This window comes from Bacidia gigantensis (genome assembly GCF_019456465.1).
Source record: "Bacidia gigantensis strain McMullin 20006 chromosome Unknown contig_49, whole genome shotgun sequence".
NCBI lineage: Eukaryota > Fungi > Ascomycota > Lecanoromycetes > Lecanorales > Ramalinaceae > Bacidia > Bacidia gigantensis.
In genome coordinates, this window is record NW_025408612.1 from 81,999 (window position 1) to 94,011 (window position 12,013).

The window sequence follows — 12,013 nt, forward strand, 5'->3', positions numbered from 1 at the left end:
CCCTTCGTAGAGCGTGCATAAATTAGTAGAAGTGTACTGAAGTGCACTTGCAGTGCGTTAAAATAGCTGCCCATTTCATTTTCCTTCCATCTTAGTCAGGTCTATGAGAACCTTGTATACGATGATAGTTTCTGTGGGAGAATTTAAAGTAAAGCTGAGATGCCTCCCGTCGAGTCAGCCTTGGAACTTTCGGTCATGGTGGTCGCGGCTCGGAAATAAATCGTGAGAGCCGCAGGCTGAACCTCAACAAGGCTTTCGATCTTTTTTTGGCACCGTCTGCGACCACCAGAGTTTTTAGAGACATTGCAGCTTATTGATGGGAGGGAGGGGAAGCGCGGAGGGAGCGTTTGCTGGCTCTGCGCAAGCTAACGGTCCACCAACTCATGCGCCGGCAGAAAGTCTCAGATCTCCCGGAGACATCAACCCGCTCCGCCATGTTGGCGCTGTCGCTGCTTGTGCTGCTCTCATGGGCTATATATGCACAGTAGGCTATCCACGAGCTGTCTTTGAGCTTCTCATCTATTCGACATGTTTTCAAGGCTTAGCATTATCAGTTGCTTCGCAGTTGTCACTTACATCCTGTCTCTTCCTACCTATATTGAAGCTGCCTTTTCAGGATTGAGCCTTGTGAACAGTACTCTGAACAATTTGACTCAATCTTCGGATCCACTCGTCAACTTTCAAATCTACGAGCCTGTCTTCACACCAAAGGAAGAGGGTAAATATGGTTGTGTACATACTATGACCCTCATGGAGAAGGTGTTTGAGAACACATATGGTTTCCCTTTCGTCGGTCAGCATAAGCGTGTGCTCCTATACCCTGACTCTCCTAAACAATTTAGGTACTTACAAACCCCCACCTTGCGCGTTCAACCGGGTGACCATGAATTTCACCGTGAGGGTGAAGGGCGAACAATTTGATAGAATGGGTATTATGTACCTGGGTGATATAGAAGTCTTCAGGACAACAACCTCGGAACCTACCCCGGATGGCATAATCTGGACTTACGTGAAGGAAATGGACCAATATAATACCCTCTGGAAGCAGGAGCAGAAGCTGATTTTTGACATGCCAAACATTGTCAGAGGTCCATATACTGGACCCTTGATTACAACCCTCACTGCTACATTCTTTACCGTACCCCAAAATCGTCAGGTCGCAGATGAAATCCTACCAATTTCCAGAGGAAACTCTGGGAAAGACGAGGGAAGTGCCTTCTCAGTACCAAGTGATGTCGCGAAGGTGACTTACTCGTTCAAATCTAAGTACAATAAAGCTGTCGTGTCTCTATCAGCTTGCGGGCAGCAAAGGGAAGAATTCTGGTACAATGCTGTCCTCACCTCAGACGCCGACACTTTCAAGAGGCGGACAGGTGATAGCCTTGTTCGCTACTCGCCATTTCGCGAAGTACAATTGCTCATTGACGGGAAATTGGCTGGTGTCTCGTGGCCCTTTCCATACATTTTTACTGGTGGCCTAGTGCCGGGCATTTGGCAGCCCGTCGTCCAAATAGGCACTTATGATCTCAAGCAACATGAGATCGATGTCACGCCGTGGCTGGGTTATCTCTCCGATGGTAAAGATCATGAGTTCCAGATCAAGATCGTCGGACTGAATGACGACGGAAAAGGCAATGCGACACTCTCTGACACGGTCGAAGGATGGTGGGTTATCAGCGGAACCATCTTCCTCTTCAACAGCGACGGCCCCACCATCTCTCAACCAGAGCCCCCCTCGATACAGGCAGAAAACCCCAGGATCGAAGTCTCATCCTCGAAATCCACCACCTCCACAGGCGACCCTGAGTCTTTGACTTACAGCATCGAAGTCTCCCGCTCCCTCAGCATAAGCTCGTCCAGCGGCTCCTGGGCGCAAGACCTCTCCTTCCATAACGCCGGCTCTTTAACCGACGAAGGCCGCACACAAGCCATCACCCAGTCCACCAAGGGCAACGACACCTCCAAATCCGGATATTCCCGAGAATACACCTACCCGCTCAGCGTCAACACAACCTGGTCCAAGCCGTCAGCCGGCAGCCTCTCTCTCTCCGGCAGCGTCTCCAGCGGGCTCTCCCTCTCCATAACCGGGCCCTCCGTCTTCCCCAACGGCATCCAGAATTTCAACCTCGACAGTCCGGCCCTGATGCCGCTCGACACCAGCACGCAAGAAGTCCAACTTAGCCCCATCAACGCAACTGCGCCCGCCGACATGACTGCGTCCTGGACGATTACGCAGTCCGGCGAAGGGAAGTACTTCGACACCGACGCCGACGACCAATCCTACAGTTTTGGCAGCCACAGGCAGGATTTCGCGTTCGAGGGGAAGGATGGCTCGGCTGGGGTGGGGGGCAGGTCGTGGGAGAAATACACGAGGAGCGTTGAGGTGGTTAATTTGACGGTTGTAAGGGATGAGACGAGTTTGGAAGGCGAGACGATAGCTGTGCCTGTCACGAGGGATGTGCAGGCAGAGGGGGGAGGAATGGTGTCGATATTGGGTCGCTTGGCGTGCCGGTGGGGGGGATTAGTGTGAGGGCTTTGTTGGGGAGTGGGCCAGGGGAGTTTGATGGGTTGGGGTTTGGTGCGGCGTCGATGCCGTTGGGGACGCTGGGGAGCCAGGATCTGGGATCAGGAGGTCTGAGTGGGGTGGGAAGTGCGGTGCAAGTGAGTTGATAAACATCCTTCGCTTTTTGCGTAATTTGGCGGAATGCTTTACGTTTTAGAGTCGATCAGATCTGTCTCCCTTTGGTCACTAACGATACCTATGTTCCGAATACATAGGTTGGTCTTCACTTCTGCGATATCAAGGATTCATATGAATGAATTGATTGGCTTACTGCAGAAGCCCAGGGTCTGAATCATGACTGCCAAATATAAGGGAGCGACACAGTCACAAATCCGTGTCTTGAGGAAGATTCAGCATAGGAGAAAAAATGGTGATGACATGAATGCTCTGAAGAGTTTCTTCACAAAATAGTATCACCGGCACAATGGGTTGCAGGTTGTTGATCCGGTCGCCTACATCAGCGATTGACTCTTCGAATGTAGCTTGGCTGCGGATGACACAGTGACATTTGGCCACAACTAAGGTGTCTTTCCCAAGGAGGCCCACCTTGGCAAAGAATAGAATGCGCGATAGCTTAATAATTCTACAGGAAATTTGGTAGAAGCATAAAGTCCCCGCTATTTTGTCCATCATCTTTTCACACCACACTAGCTAAAATGAAACTTGAATAAAACAGTTATATGTTATTGCGGTAAAGCTCAAGCCTGCGTGCAATCACTTGAATCATGGGTCTGAAAAGGGAGTGGAAAAAGCAGGCTACGTAGGTAAAATTGAATGCTTTGAAGTAGTTCGATTTAGAATTCTTTAAATGCTCCTTCTCTTTTGACTCTCTGATACATTGACTGCATATTAGCATCTGTTTCCGTGGTTTTTGAGAGCGCAGATGAGTTCGGTCAACTATATTGCTTTTATCAACAATTGAAATATTCTACTCAGTATATGGAGTCCCGACCCTGGGACGAACGTCTACTGGGAACACAAAAGAGACTACTGACCTTACATTTTTGCGTCATAAAAAAGAAGGATGTGATGGTCCAATGCCGAGGTCAAAGCCGGGCATCAAGTGTTGGCATTTGCAAACGCTTTCCAACCCCGCATTTTATCTTTCCTTTGATCTGAACTGTCCATTCGCAATCACTAACCAAAGAAGAGGGCTTTTTTTTGTCTCTCACTAGTTAATATTCGAATTCTGAATGTCTAGTAACGCAGAAGCTCGCCAGGATCATCCAGATGTCGGAAGTGATGATGATCGACAGTGGCCTCGTAAAGGCGTCATGGTCGACGGCAGAATGCGATGGTTACAAGAAGGGGTAATTGGAGGGCCTGTGAGCGGGAAATTCGCCTATGTTTTCCTCCAGGATCGACAAGTCTTCCGTCTCTCCCCAAGCCCACCAAAAGAGCCCCAGAAAAGGCATGGACGGGGATTAGCCGAGGAGGAGCAAAGTAGTGAGATCATGGGAGACTCTAGGCACACCGAGTACAACGAGGCGCCTTTAGCCTCAACTGCTACCAGTCTACAACGACCGCAAGGGAAATTACTCGCAAAATCCTCAAACATTTCAATAACTAGAGAGGACCTGGACGAAAGGTTTTACGCAAACCTGAGACGCACGGGTCGATGGCCTAAAGGCGATTCTGTTGCACTTGATATGCACGGCAATTTCGATATAGACTACGACAATGATGGGCCAGAATTACGCCCAGAGAGTCAATTGACAAACGCTGGGGATCTGACGATGGAAAACCACGAGGAGCTCGCAAAAAAGGCACGAAAGGAGACCAAGCGCCAGATGAAGGCATTCTCGATGGCCCAAGGAGAGTTTGTTGATGAATTGAAAGATATCGAGCGATCGTCATCCGTATCGTCCGTCTCTGATATATCTGTCACAAATTACGAAGCATCACCTCAGAATCAACGCTGTGATCCAGACTGCCCACTTCGGCTAGAGGGTAAGTCTGGGATTGTCGCCAGTGCAACAGACAATGAGAATGCACTTGATGAGCATGACCCACGGCTTGAGACGTACACTTATGCCAGGATCTCTCCAAGCCAGACACGCATACTGGTTCTCAAAGGTGCCAATGACAAATCACCTTTGGTGGGGAAGCTACTGCCCATGACCTTTGGCCCAAGAGAAGACTTTGGACGTGAAAACAACGAGAGCATATATAGAGGGCAGTATGAAGCCTTGTCGTATACCTGGGGATCTTCTGAGCGTCCATACTCAATCCGATGCGAAACAAAGCGTTTATTCATCACTAAGAATCTCCATTCGGCACTCATCCATCTACGGCCCTCCGACGGATACCGCTATCTCTGGGTAGATGCCTTGTGTATAGATCAAGAGAACATCCCAGAGAGAAACAGTCAAGTTCGTCGTATGCATGATGTTTACAGATCTGCTCATCGAGTCGTTGTTTGGCTCGGGAAGGCGGACGAGGAGAGCGGGATGGCTGTAGATTTTCTCAAAATGTTTGACAGACGCAGAGATCGGCAGAGAGTTCTACTCCGACAGCACAATGTGACCTGCTATGACAGACTGGAGAGTATTTATAGGGCTCTCGTCGCTTTGTATCGACGGTCGTACTTTCGACGAAGCTGGATTCGACAAGAAGTCGCGGTGGCGAAGAAGATTGAGGTCCGTTGTGGTGATGATGAAATGTCATGGTATGCTCTGAAGCGCTGTGCAGCAAGGTTACCTAGCGTCAGGAACTTTATACAGAAGCAGGACTCTAAAACAGTCGGGGAAGAGTTCGCAAGAAGCCAAGCTCCGCTCGAATTCCTGCAGCGGGGCTGGGTATACGGACAGGCAGTTATAAACCCATTTGGGCACATTAGAAGTGTCTGGTACTATCATGCTGGTGGCCTTGTGGACTTGCTTATGGTCGGACGGGAGTTTGATGCGATGGACCCAAGGGATAAAGTGTATTCAGTCCTCAACATGGCGGGAACACCAACGGAAACAGCAGATGATTCTGCCACAAATACTGTACCATGTATCGAAATTGACTACGAAAAGACGGTCTCTCAAGTCTATCAGGAAGTCACAAAGTACATTATCAACCGAGACCGTAATCTAGACATACTATGTATTCTCAACACTCACCGAGACCAGAACTCGGAGGACCTGCCGTCATGGGTTCCCGATTGGCGTGTGCCGACTTCCCATGCTAAGCTCAAAGATTGCTGGGACTACTTTGGCTGCAAATATGCCGCTGCAGGATTCACCAAAGCTGTAGCTCAGAATGTATCCGAGTACGTTAAATTGACTGTCGTGGGATACTCTGTAGATAGGATCCGAGACACCCTAAACTCGACTGTCCAGAATTCTCATGATTTAATGAGCATTCGAGATCAAGAAAGTCTCGACCAATACACATACCCATTCGACGCCTCGCGTGACTTACGACGTCTATGTATCACTGAGTCAGCGCGCTTATGTCTCGTTCCTTCATCGGCACAAGATGGAGATTTGCTAGTAATCTTGAGGGGAGGCAAGCTTCCGTTCGTTCTCAGACCTTGCGAGTCCGAAGAAGTTGCAGAAGATAGTCTCCGAGAGGAAGATTCTCCAGATGAAGAGAATGCACTGCAGGTGAGAATCGTCGGTCCTTGCTGCATCCCAGATTTGATGTATGGAAAGGCCATCAAATCCCTTCAAGAGTCATCAATGGAGGAGGAAAAAGCTTGGAATCTGGTGATCTTTTGAAGTGAAGTCAATCCGTTTTTTTGGAATTTTTACAATGCCCGGGCTAGGTCCCAATGGAGATATCGACTGGGGAACTCCTGCTTCTTCCTTACCACGTTCCCAAACATAAGTCGCAGCGGAACTTGTATTCATGATGTGAGATCTGCCGGCTGTCTCACTACACTTTCAAGCGGGCTGCTTTGATTAGCGACATTCGATATCGACGAGTCTTCCAGATTCCAAATGACAGGGAGGCTTTGGTCAGTGACTGGACTGTATTTTCTCGAGGCAACCTCTGTGATATATTTTTTAGTCTGTTGTACGAATAATATATCTTTGCTAAAACCAGGCCAGAGATTTCCATTGGATATAAAGTAAGCTATGAGACCAGCGACCTGAAATAGTCAGCATCTCCAAATGATTTTCGATCGACCTAACCTCACTTACAGCTGGGGCTGCAAAGGAGGTGCCACTTTTGATGACAGTCTGCGGCTGACCCGGTAACCCTGCACAAGCGACTTTTTCGCCTATGGCCCATGGTTCGTTGGGAAGAAATTGGGAGCTGAGTTCCCTATTGCCTTCTTGCGTAGCTGCTCCCGCCGTGATGAAAAGTCCTCCGGAATTCGGTAGCCGTGCTGGAAAAGTATCAACGGAGGCACTACGGTCTGCGTGATTACCGGCTGCCAAAACAATATTGATTTCGAGGCTAGTCATTAGGTCCATAAAATGTAAATCAATCTCTCTCCATGTTCTGGTGGGTATTGTTGTTCCGCGATCATAAGATACTGGGTGTGTGAGCGACAACACTATCACTGCCCTTGCCTGGTCAGACGAATGGTAAATTCTGTCCAGAAGTGTCACGAGAGCTTCGGAAAGATCAGCTGTTTGATATGATATTTTCACAGGTACCAGCGATGAGCTCTTGAAAATGCCGTTGATTGAGCCTAAGGCCTTGGATGCAACGCATGTGCCGTGTCCCTTCGCACTGCTGTCTGTCTCACTGTGATCAATACCTGCTGTGTAGATCCAATCCTCTGATCGTGTAGCGAGATGACTGAAGTCCTGGAATAATCATTTACTATCCGAATCGTTTTGACAGTAGGGAAATACCTCATTGCCGACATTGACTCCCATGTCAATCACATATATGTTAGCCGGATCCCGACTAGAACGAGGGTTGAATTTGTATGGAGGGATGAGATCTGCTCTGGGAACATCTTTGTTTGGCGGCCATGAAAGAAGTCGAAGGTCAATGGGATCAAGATTGAAATCCAGCTCGGATGTATCGAAATTTGTCACATTGCCGGACGGCGAGCTGCTGCTAGGCACGAAGCCTCCCTCATCGTCGTCATCAGCCTCGAGCGGCGAGCTTCTCTCGACGGTCTCAATCTTCGCCCGTATTCAGACTCAAGTCTGCAATTACAGTGTAATTACTTACTCCCGGAATCCTGCGCGCCGCTTCGGCTTCATCTTCCGTAGCCTCTATCCTCCAAAATGCGACTTTGGCCAGCCACTGTGAGTGGATGGCAAGTACTTGTGACGAGTCTAGAATCTTTTGTAAGGAATTTGTTATTTCGGTATCAAATTGTTGCTGTCCTTTCGATGGTGGTGGCGGTTCTGCAAATACCAACCACACAGCATCCCCACAGCTTCCGAAGTCTAGAAACAGGACAAAAGCGAGTAGCCAAGATGTTGTGATTTGAAAATGCATAGTGACACTTTCTCGGAGACACAACACAAGAAGAGTAGAGTAATAATGAGCAGAAATATTGGTACCAAATGATTGTTATCAAAAAACTCAAATGCGTCGCAATGAGCCGGACTAGATCCGATCATAAGGTCGCCAATATCGCCATCTAAGTTTACTCAAATAGTGCCCACGCGCTATTGGAGTATTGAACTAATGTAGATACACCCTACGACCATTTGTCCGAGCGCTTTGCTTCATACATGAGATCAGGAGAATGTGAAAGGAAGAATTCTATTTTCGACGGATTTCGCCTTGATCATTATTATACAAGCCCTACAAGAAGCGCAATGCGCGCATCGGACTAGGCCCGAACATCACAGAAAGACAGTCATTTCAAGAAAAGTGCTCTAAGCGAGATATTGCGACGACGGGTCTTTGACCTACCCGACATTTAAAGCCCCCAAATTTCGCACTTTGATGCCGTAGACTTCGAGCGTAGAGAGGAATGCCGTCGCCATGGGTGCCATCATTCACGGTAACACAATTGCGGTCCAATCAGAAAAACGAAAAGAGTGTAAACGTCTCAAAAGCTGCATCGCAACAAGTGAGCGAACACGCCATGACGGAGACTCAGACGATCGCACAGGCCTCCTCGGATACAGTATTGTAATATCTGCGAAAGGTGAAGGGACCTCAATACGTACTCAGCCATACAGAATGTCTTTCTGATTGATTGATTCATTAGTCAGGTCTGATCACTAAAGGTCCCTCTTAAGAAAGAAGCCTTCAATTCACTAACTGGATCGTGCCGATTTTGTACACCCAAGTTCATACATTATGCTTTCTAGTCTGAGAGTATACTGACCCCTACCCTCCCGAGACTTGGTATCGCTATATGACCCTTAGGCTTCGACGATGAGTTCAGCCTGTGAATATTGATGCAAGAGCTAATCGGAGTATATCAACGGTGAACCCCTTTAGAGACTAAATAGGTAAAAATGCCCAGAACAGCTGCTGCTGTATGAAAAGCAGCAGTGGTTTGACAAACCAGACAAGCGGATAACTGATTAGTCAATGAATTCACCAACCTAACAATTTGATCAACAAGATAAACATGTTGGTCAGTAAGGCGTGACAACTAACCGTCTATTATCACGACTATCTCATCTTCTTCATCTGCCCTTTCCACTCTCGCATCGCTTCCCAAAACCCCTCATAATCCGCCCCTCCCCCTCCCCTCCCGCTCCTTATTCCTCCACACGTCACCAACCCCGTTTCACCCGCTCTTTCCTCCGCTCCTTCCCCCAACTCCCCATCTCCCTCAACTCCCCAGCTCCCTCAACGCACCAAACCCATCAAACCCCCACCTTTCCACCCGTATCGGAACCACCCCCCCCTCAATGCAAACCTGATCGGGCTTCTAAACGCAGGCCTAGGGATAGGTATCGTCTGCACCGACGGGGCTGCTGCGGGTTTGCTGCGGGTTGGATGGAATAATTGGAGGGTGGGGAGGGCGTGATGGTGGCGGTGTGGGAGCAGTTGCTGGGGAAGAGGTGCGCGTAAGGTGCTGTGGAGGTAGAGATGTGACAGGACTGGGGAGGGGAAATGGGTTAGGGGTTTAGGAATGGGAAAGGGTGTGTGCGCGCTAGCAAGACAGGTCTGAGAAGATGGAAGTAGCGGGGGATCATGCGTAGGGTGAGAGATGGTAAGGAAAGCGCAGCGGTTTTGAGGAGAATGGAGGCGAGGGCTGCTGGAACTTTCATGGTGGATGATGTTTTCCTAGATTTGAAGGCTTGAGGCTGTTTGCATGTGCTGTGGCTGTTGTTTTGGCGCTCGGGTAAATGATGAGTGAGTATTTTCCAGGCGAAATCCTGGCTCTTTATTTTCTTTGTTTCGATATCTCGCGTAGACTCGCCAAGACGGCGCTGAATGGCGGAAGTAGGTTTGATCGTCAGCGACCAGACTATTTGGTTTTGGTTGTTTGCCATCTTTCCAAGAGCCGAGTGGGGTTTTTACATTGGCGGTGGCGGTGTGCATTTGCCGATACGGGGCGCTTTCTTTGTGCGTGATCGCTCTGCCACATGTGGCACTAGCCGATGTGCATGATTGAGTTATGCTTTGATAGCTTAGATATCTGTGAATTGAATAAGGGCTTGGCGTCTTCTTTGCCCTGACAAATCTATAACATCTCATGGTCGTTTTATGGCAGAGAAATCCGGGAGTGAATTTTGGCCCTTGCTATCCTTTCACTGGGCCAGGTAAGGTCTGGGGGCGAAAAATCTGAGTCTGTAAGCTGGCATGAGTCTCGCTCGTCTTGGAGATGCTAATGAAGCCGAATAGTCTTGGTCTATCTTGGAAGTCCTTTTCATGAAGCCGCAGGATTTTGCGGGCTATTAACGAAGTTCACCTGCAGTTCATTAAGACTGAAAAGCCGCGAGATTTGAGCTTCAAATGAAGGTTTCCCGGACGCAAGCTCGCATCAATCGCAGAATTCTCTATAAAAATGAAAGAGGGGTGTACAGAAATCAGGCCAATGACTATATAAGAGCAGAGACGCAGGGGGAGAGGAGACATTTTTATTAAGAGCACTAGGCTTGAAGTAGTATCTGGCAATCAGTGGTAACGTATACTCGGTAATGAAGTTTGGACTTGCCCCTCAAGAGTAGCCACTCAACTTCCGAGCCTGGCTTTCATCTACAAGGCTTGAGCTGCCAAGCTAATTGGTTCACACCCCATTTTCTCGCTCTATTTGTATTCTTTCACCCATGTCTCACCTGCATCCTTCAAGTCCTTCAGAGAAGCCATATCTGGTTCCCATCGTCCATAGCCAAACTCCTCCAGTCGTCTATTGAGTCTTGCAAAGCGCGCCACTAATTCCTTCTTCGGTGGCGCATAAGGGTGGTTGTATGTTTCTAAAAAATCCTTGTCGTCCCAAGCAAACTGCATACCAATACATAAGGGACAGGCCAGCCCGCTCCCGCAGCTTCCAAAGCAATCAAATTTCTGATACTTGCCACCCGTGCAGCCAGGACACATTCTGCGCTCCCCTTCGCAGACCCAGCAGTCACCGTTGTCGCAGAAGGCAATCCAGTCAGGGACGGTGATGTCAGCGTAGTTACTCGGTCGAAAGGGCAGGACCATCGGGCCCTCTTCGTTAGGCATGAAGATACAATAGCGATCCTTTGTGTCCTCAGCTTCGAACGTTCCATCCTCGCTGTCTGAAGCTTCATCAGTGTAATCGTTCCGATCTGGAGAACGCGGGGGCGCATCATTTTTCAAGTTGCCAATTTCATTGATTTGATCATTGCGACCTTGCTGAAAACCCACGGTTGAAGTCAGGAAGTCCTCAGCATCGGCCACAGAGAATTGATCTGCTAAGTCGAGATTGAAAGTAACGCCTTGGCAAAACAGCGTTTTCCCGTGCTGGGATTCTTGAATGGCCTTGGGACGAACACACCAGTATTTGGGATGGATGAGTTTGGCATGTTCATCTATGATCTGTCTCCATATCTCCAATGGAAGTTTGCTGATCAAGTTTCCGTAGTTTAGGTGCGAGATGAACCTGGGAATCGGTAAGGATGAGACATCGATCAATAGTACAGGGCCATTAGAGACGAGGTCAGCGCGAATATCGCTCGATACTAGCGGACGCATAGGAGATTATTATTGTTGACAGTGGGTGACTGATAGGGTTACTAATCAATTTAGCTCCAAAACTCTAGGAAACATCCATCTGGATTGGCTGGCCAGGGATGAGCACCGTTGTTTATGGGAAGGAAATGAGGCCTTGGATTGAGTTCAAAACCGACCCACTAATGACCTGTACGTGGTGGGCTTCTGGGGTGGCAAGAGATGAAGACTATGCTAATAGTGGTAAGTCATCATGATGGTGGCAATGCTAGAGTGCACAGGCTTGATGTGGCAGAAGAAGTGACTAGTAAGAAGTTGTTTACCTTCATTCTGTCTTGGGTTGTTTTGGGGATGACGTCATTGCCCGGAGACCGGATCATCGTTGAGCCGCTAATCGAGATTTACTAGAGCCTTGGCAACTCTTCGAACTTTCCCTGTCAGTAT

The 12,013-nt window shown here is 48.6% G+C and overlaps 4 protein-coding genes across 4 annotated transcripts; 2 read left to right on the top strand and 2 right to left on the bottom strand.

Moving 5' to 3' along the window:
* Positions 1-383: 383 nt before the first annotated feature.
* On the top strand, positions 384-2,530 carry KY384_000099 (uncharacterized protein; the record flags this gene model as incomplete). The annotated part of the gene is made up of 3 exons (XM_044808636.1): positions 384-484; positions 555-793; positions 843-2,530. 3 exons carry the CDS (start codon positions 384-386, stop codon positions 2,528-2,530), a joined length of 2,028 nt encoding a protein of 675 aa, XP_044665389.1.
* Positions 2,531-3,756: 1,226 nt separating this feature from the next.
* Positions 3,757-6,270, top strand: KY384_000100 (uncharacterized protein; the record flags this gene model as incomplete). The annotated part of the gene is made up of 1 exon (XM_044808637.1): positions 3,757-6,270. One exon carries the CDS (start codon positions 3,757-3,759, stop codon positions 6,268-6,270), a length of 2,514 nt encoding a protein of 837 aa, XP_044665390.1.
* Positions 6,271-6,427: 157 nt separating this feature from the next.
* KY384_000101 (uncharacterized protein) lies at positions 6,428-7,960 on the bottom strand (the record flags this gene model as incomplete). The annotated part of the gene is made up of 4 exons (XM_044808638.1): positions 6,428-6,544; positions 6,697-7,034; positions 7,329-7,638; positions 7,688-7,960. The coding sequence occupies 4 exons, from the start codon at positions 7,958-7,960 to the stop codon at positions 6,428-6,430; spliced, it is 1,038 nt and encodes a 345-aa protein (XP_044665391.1).
* A 2,724-nt stretch (positions 7,961-10,684) lies between these two features.
* Positions 10,685-11,593, bottom strand: KY384_000102 (uncharacterized protein; the record flags this gene model as incomplete). The annotated part of the gene is made up of 1 exon (XM_044808639.1): positions 10,685-11,593. The coding sequence occupies one exon, from the start codon at positions 11,591-11,593 to the stop codon at positions 10,685-10,687; it is 909 nt and encodes a 302-aa protein (XP_044665392.1).
* Positions 11,594-12,013: the final 420 nt, after the last annotated feature.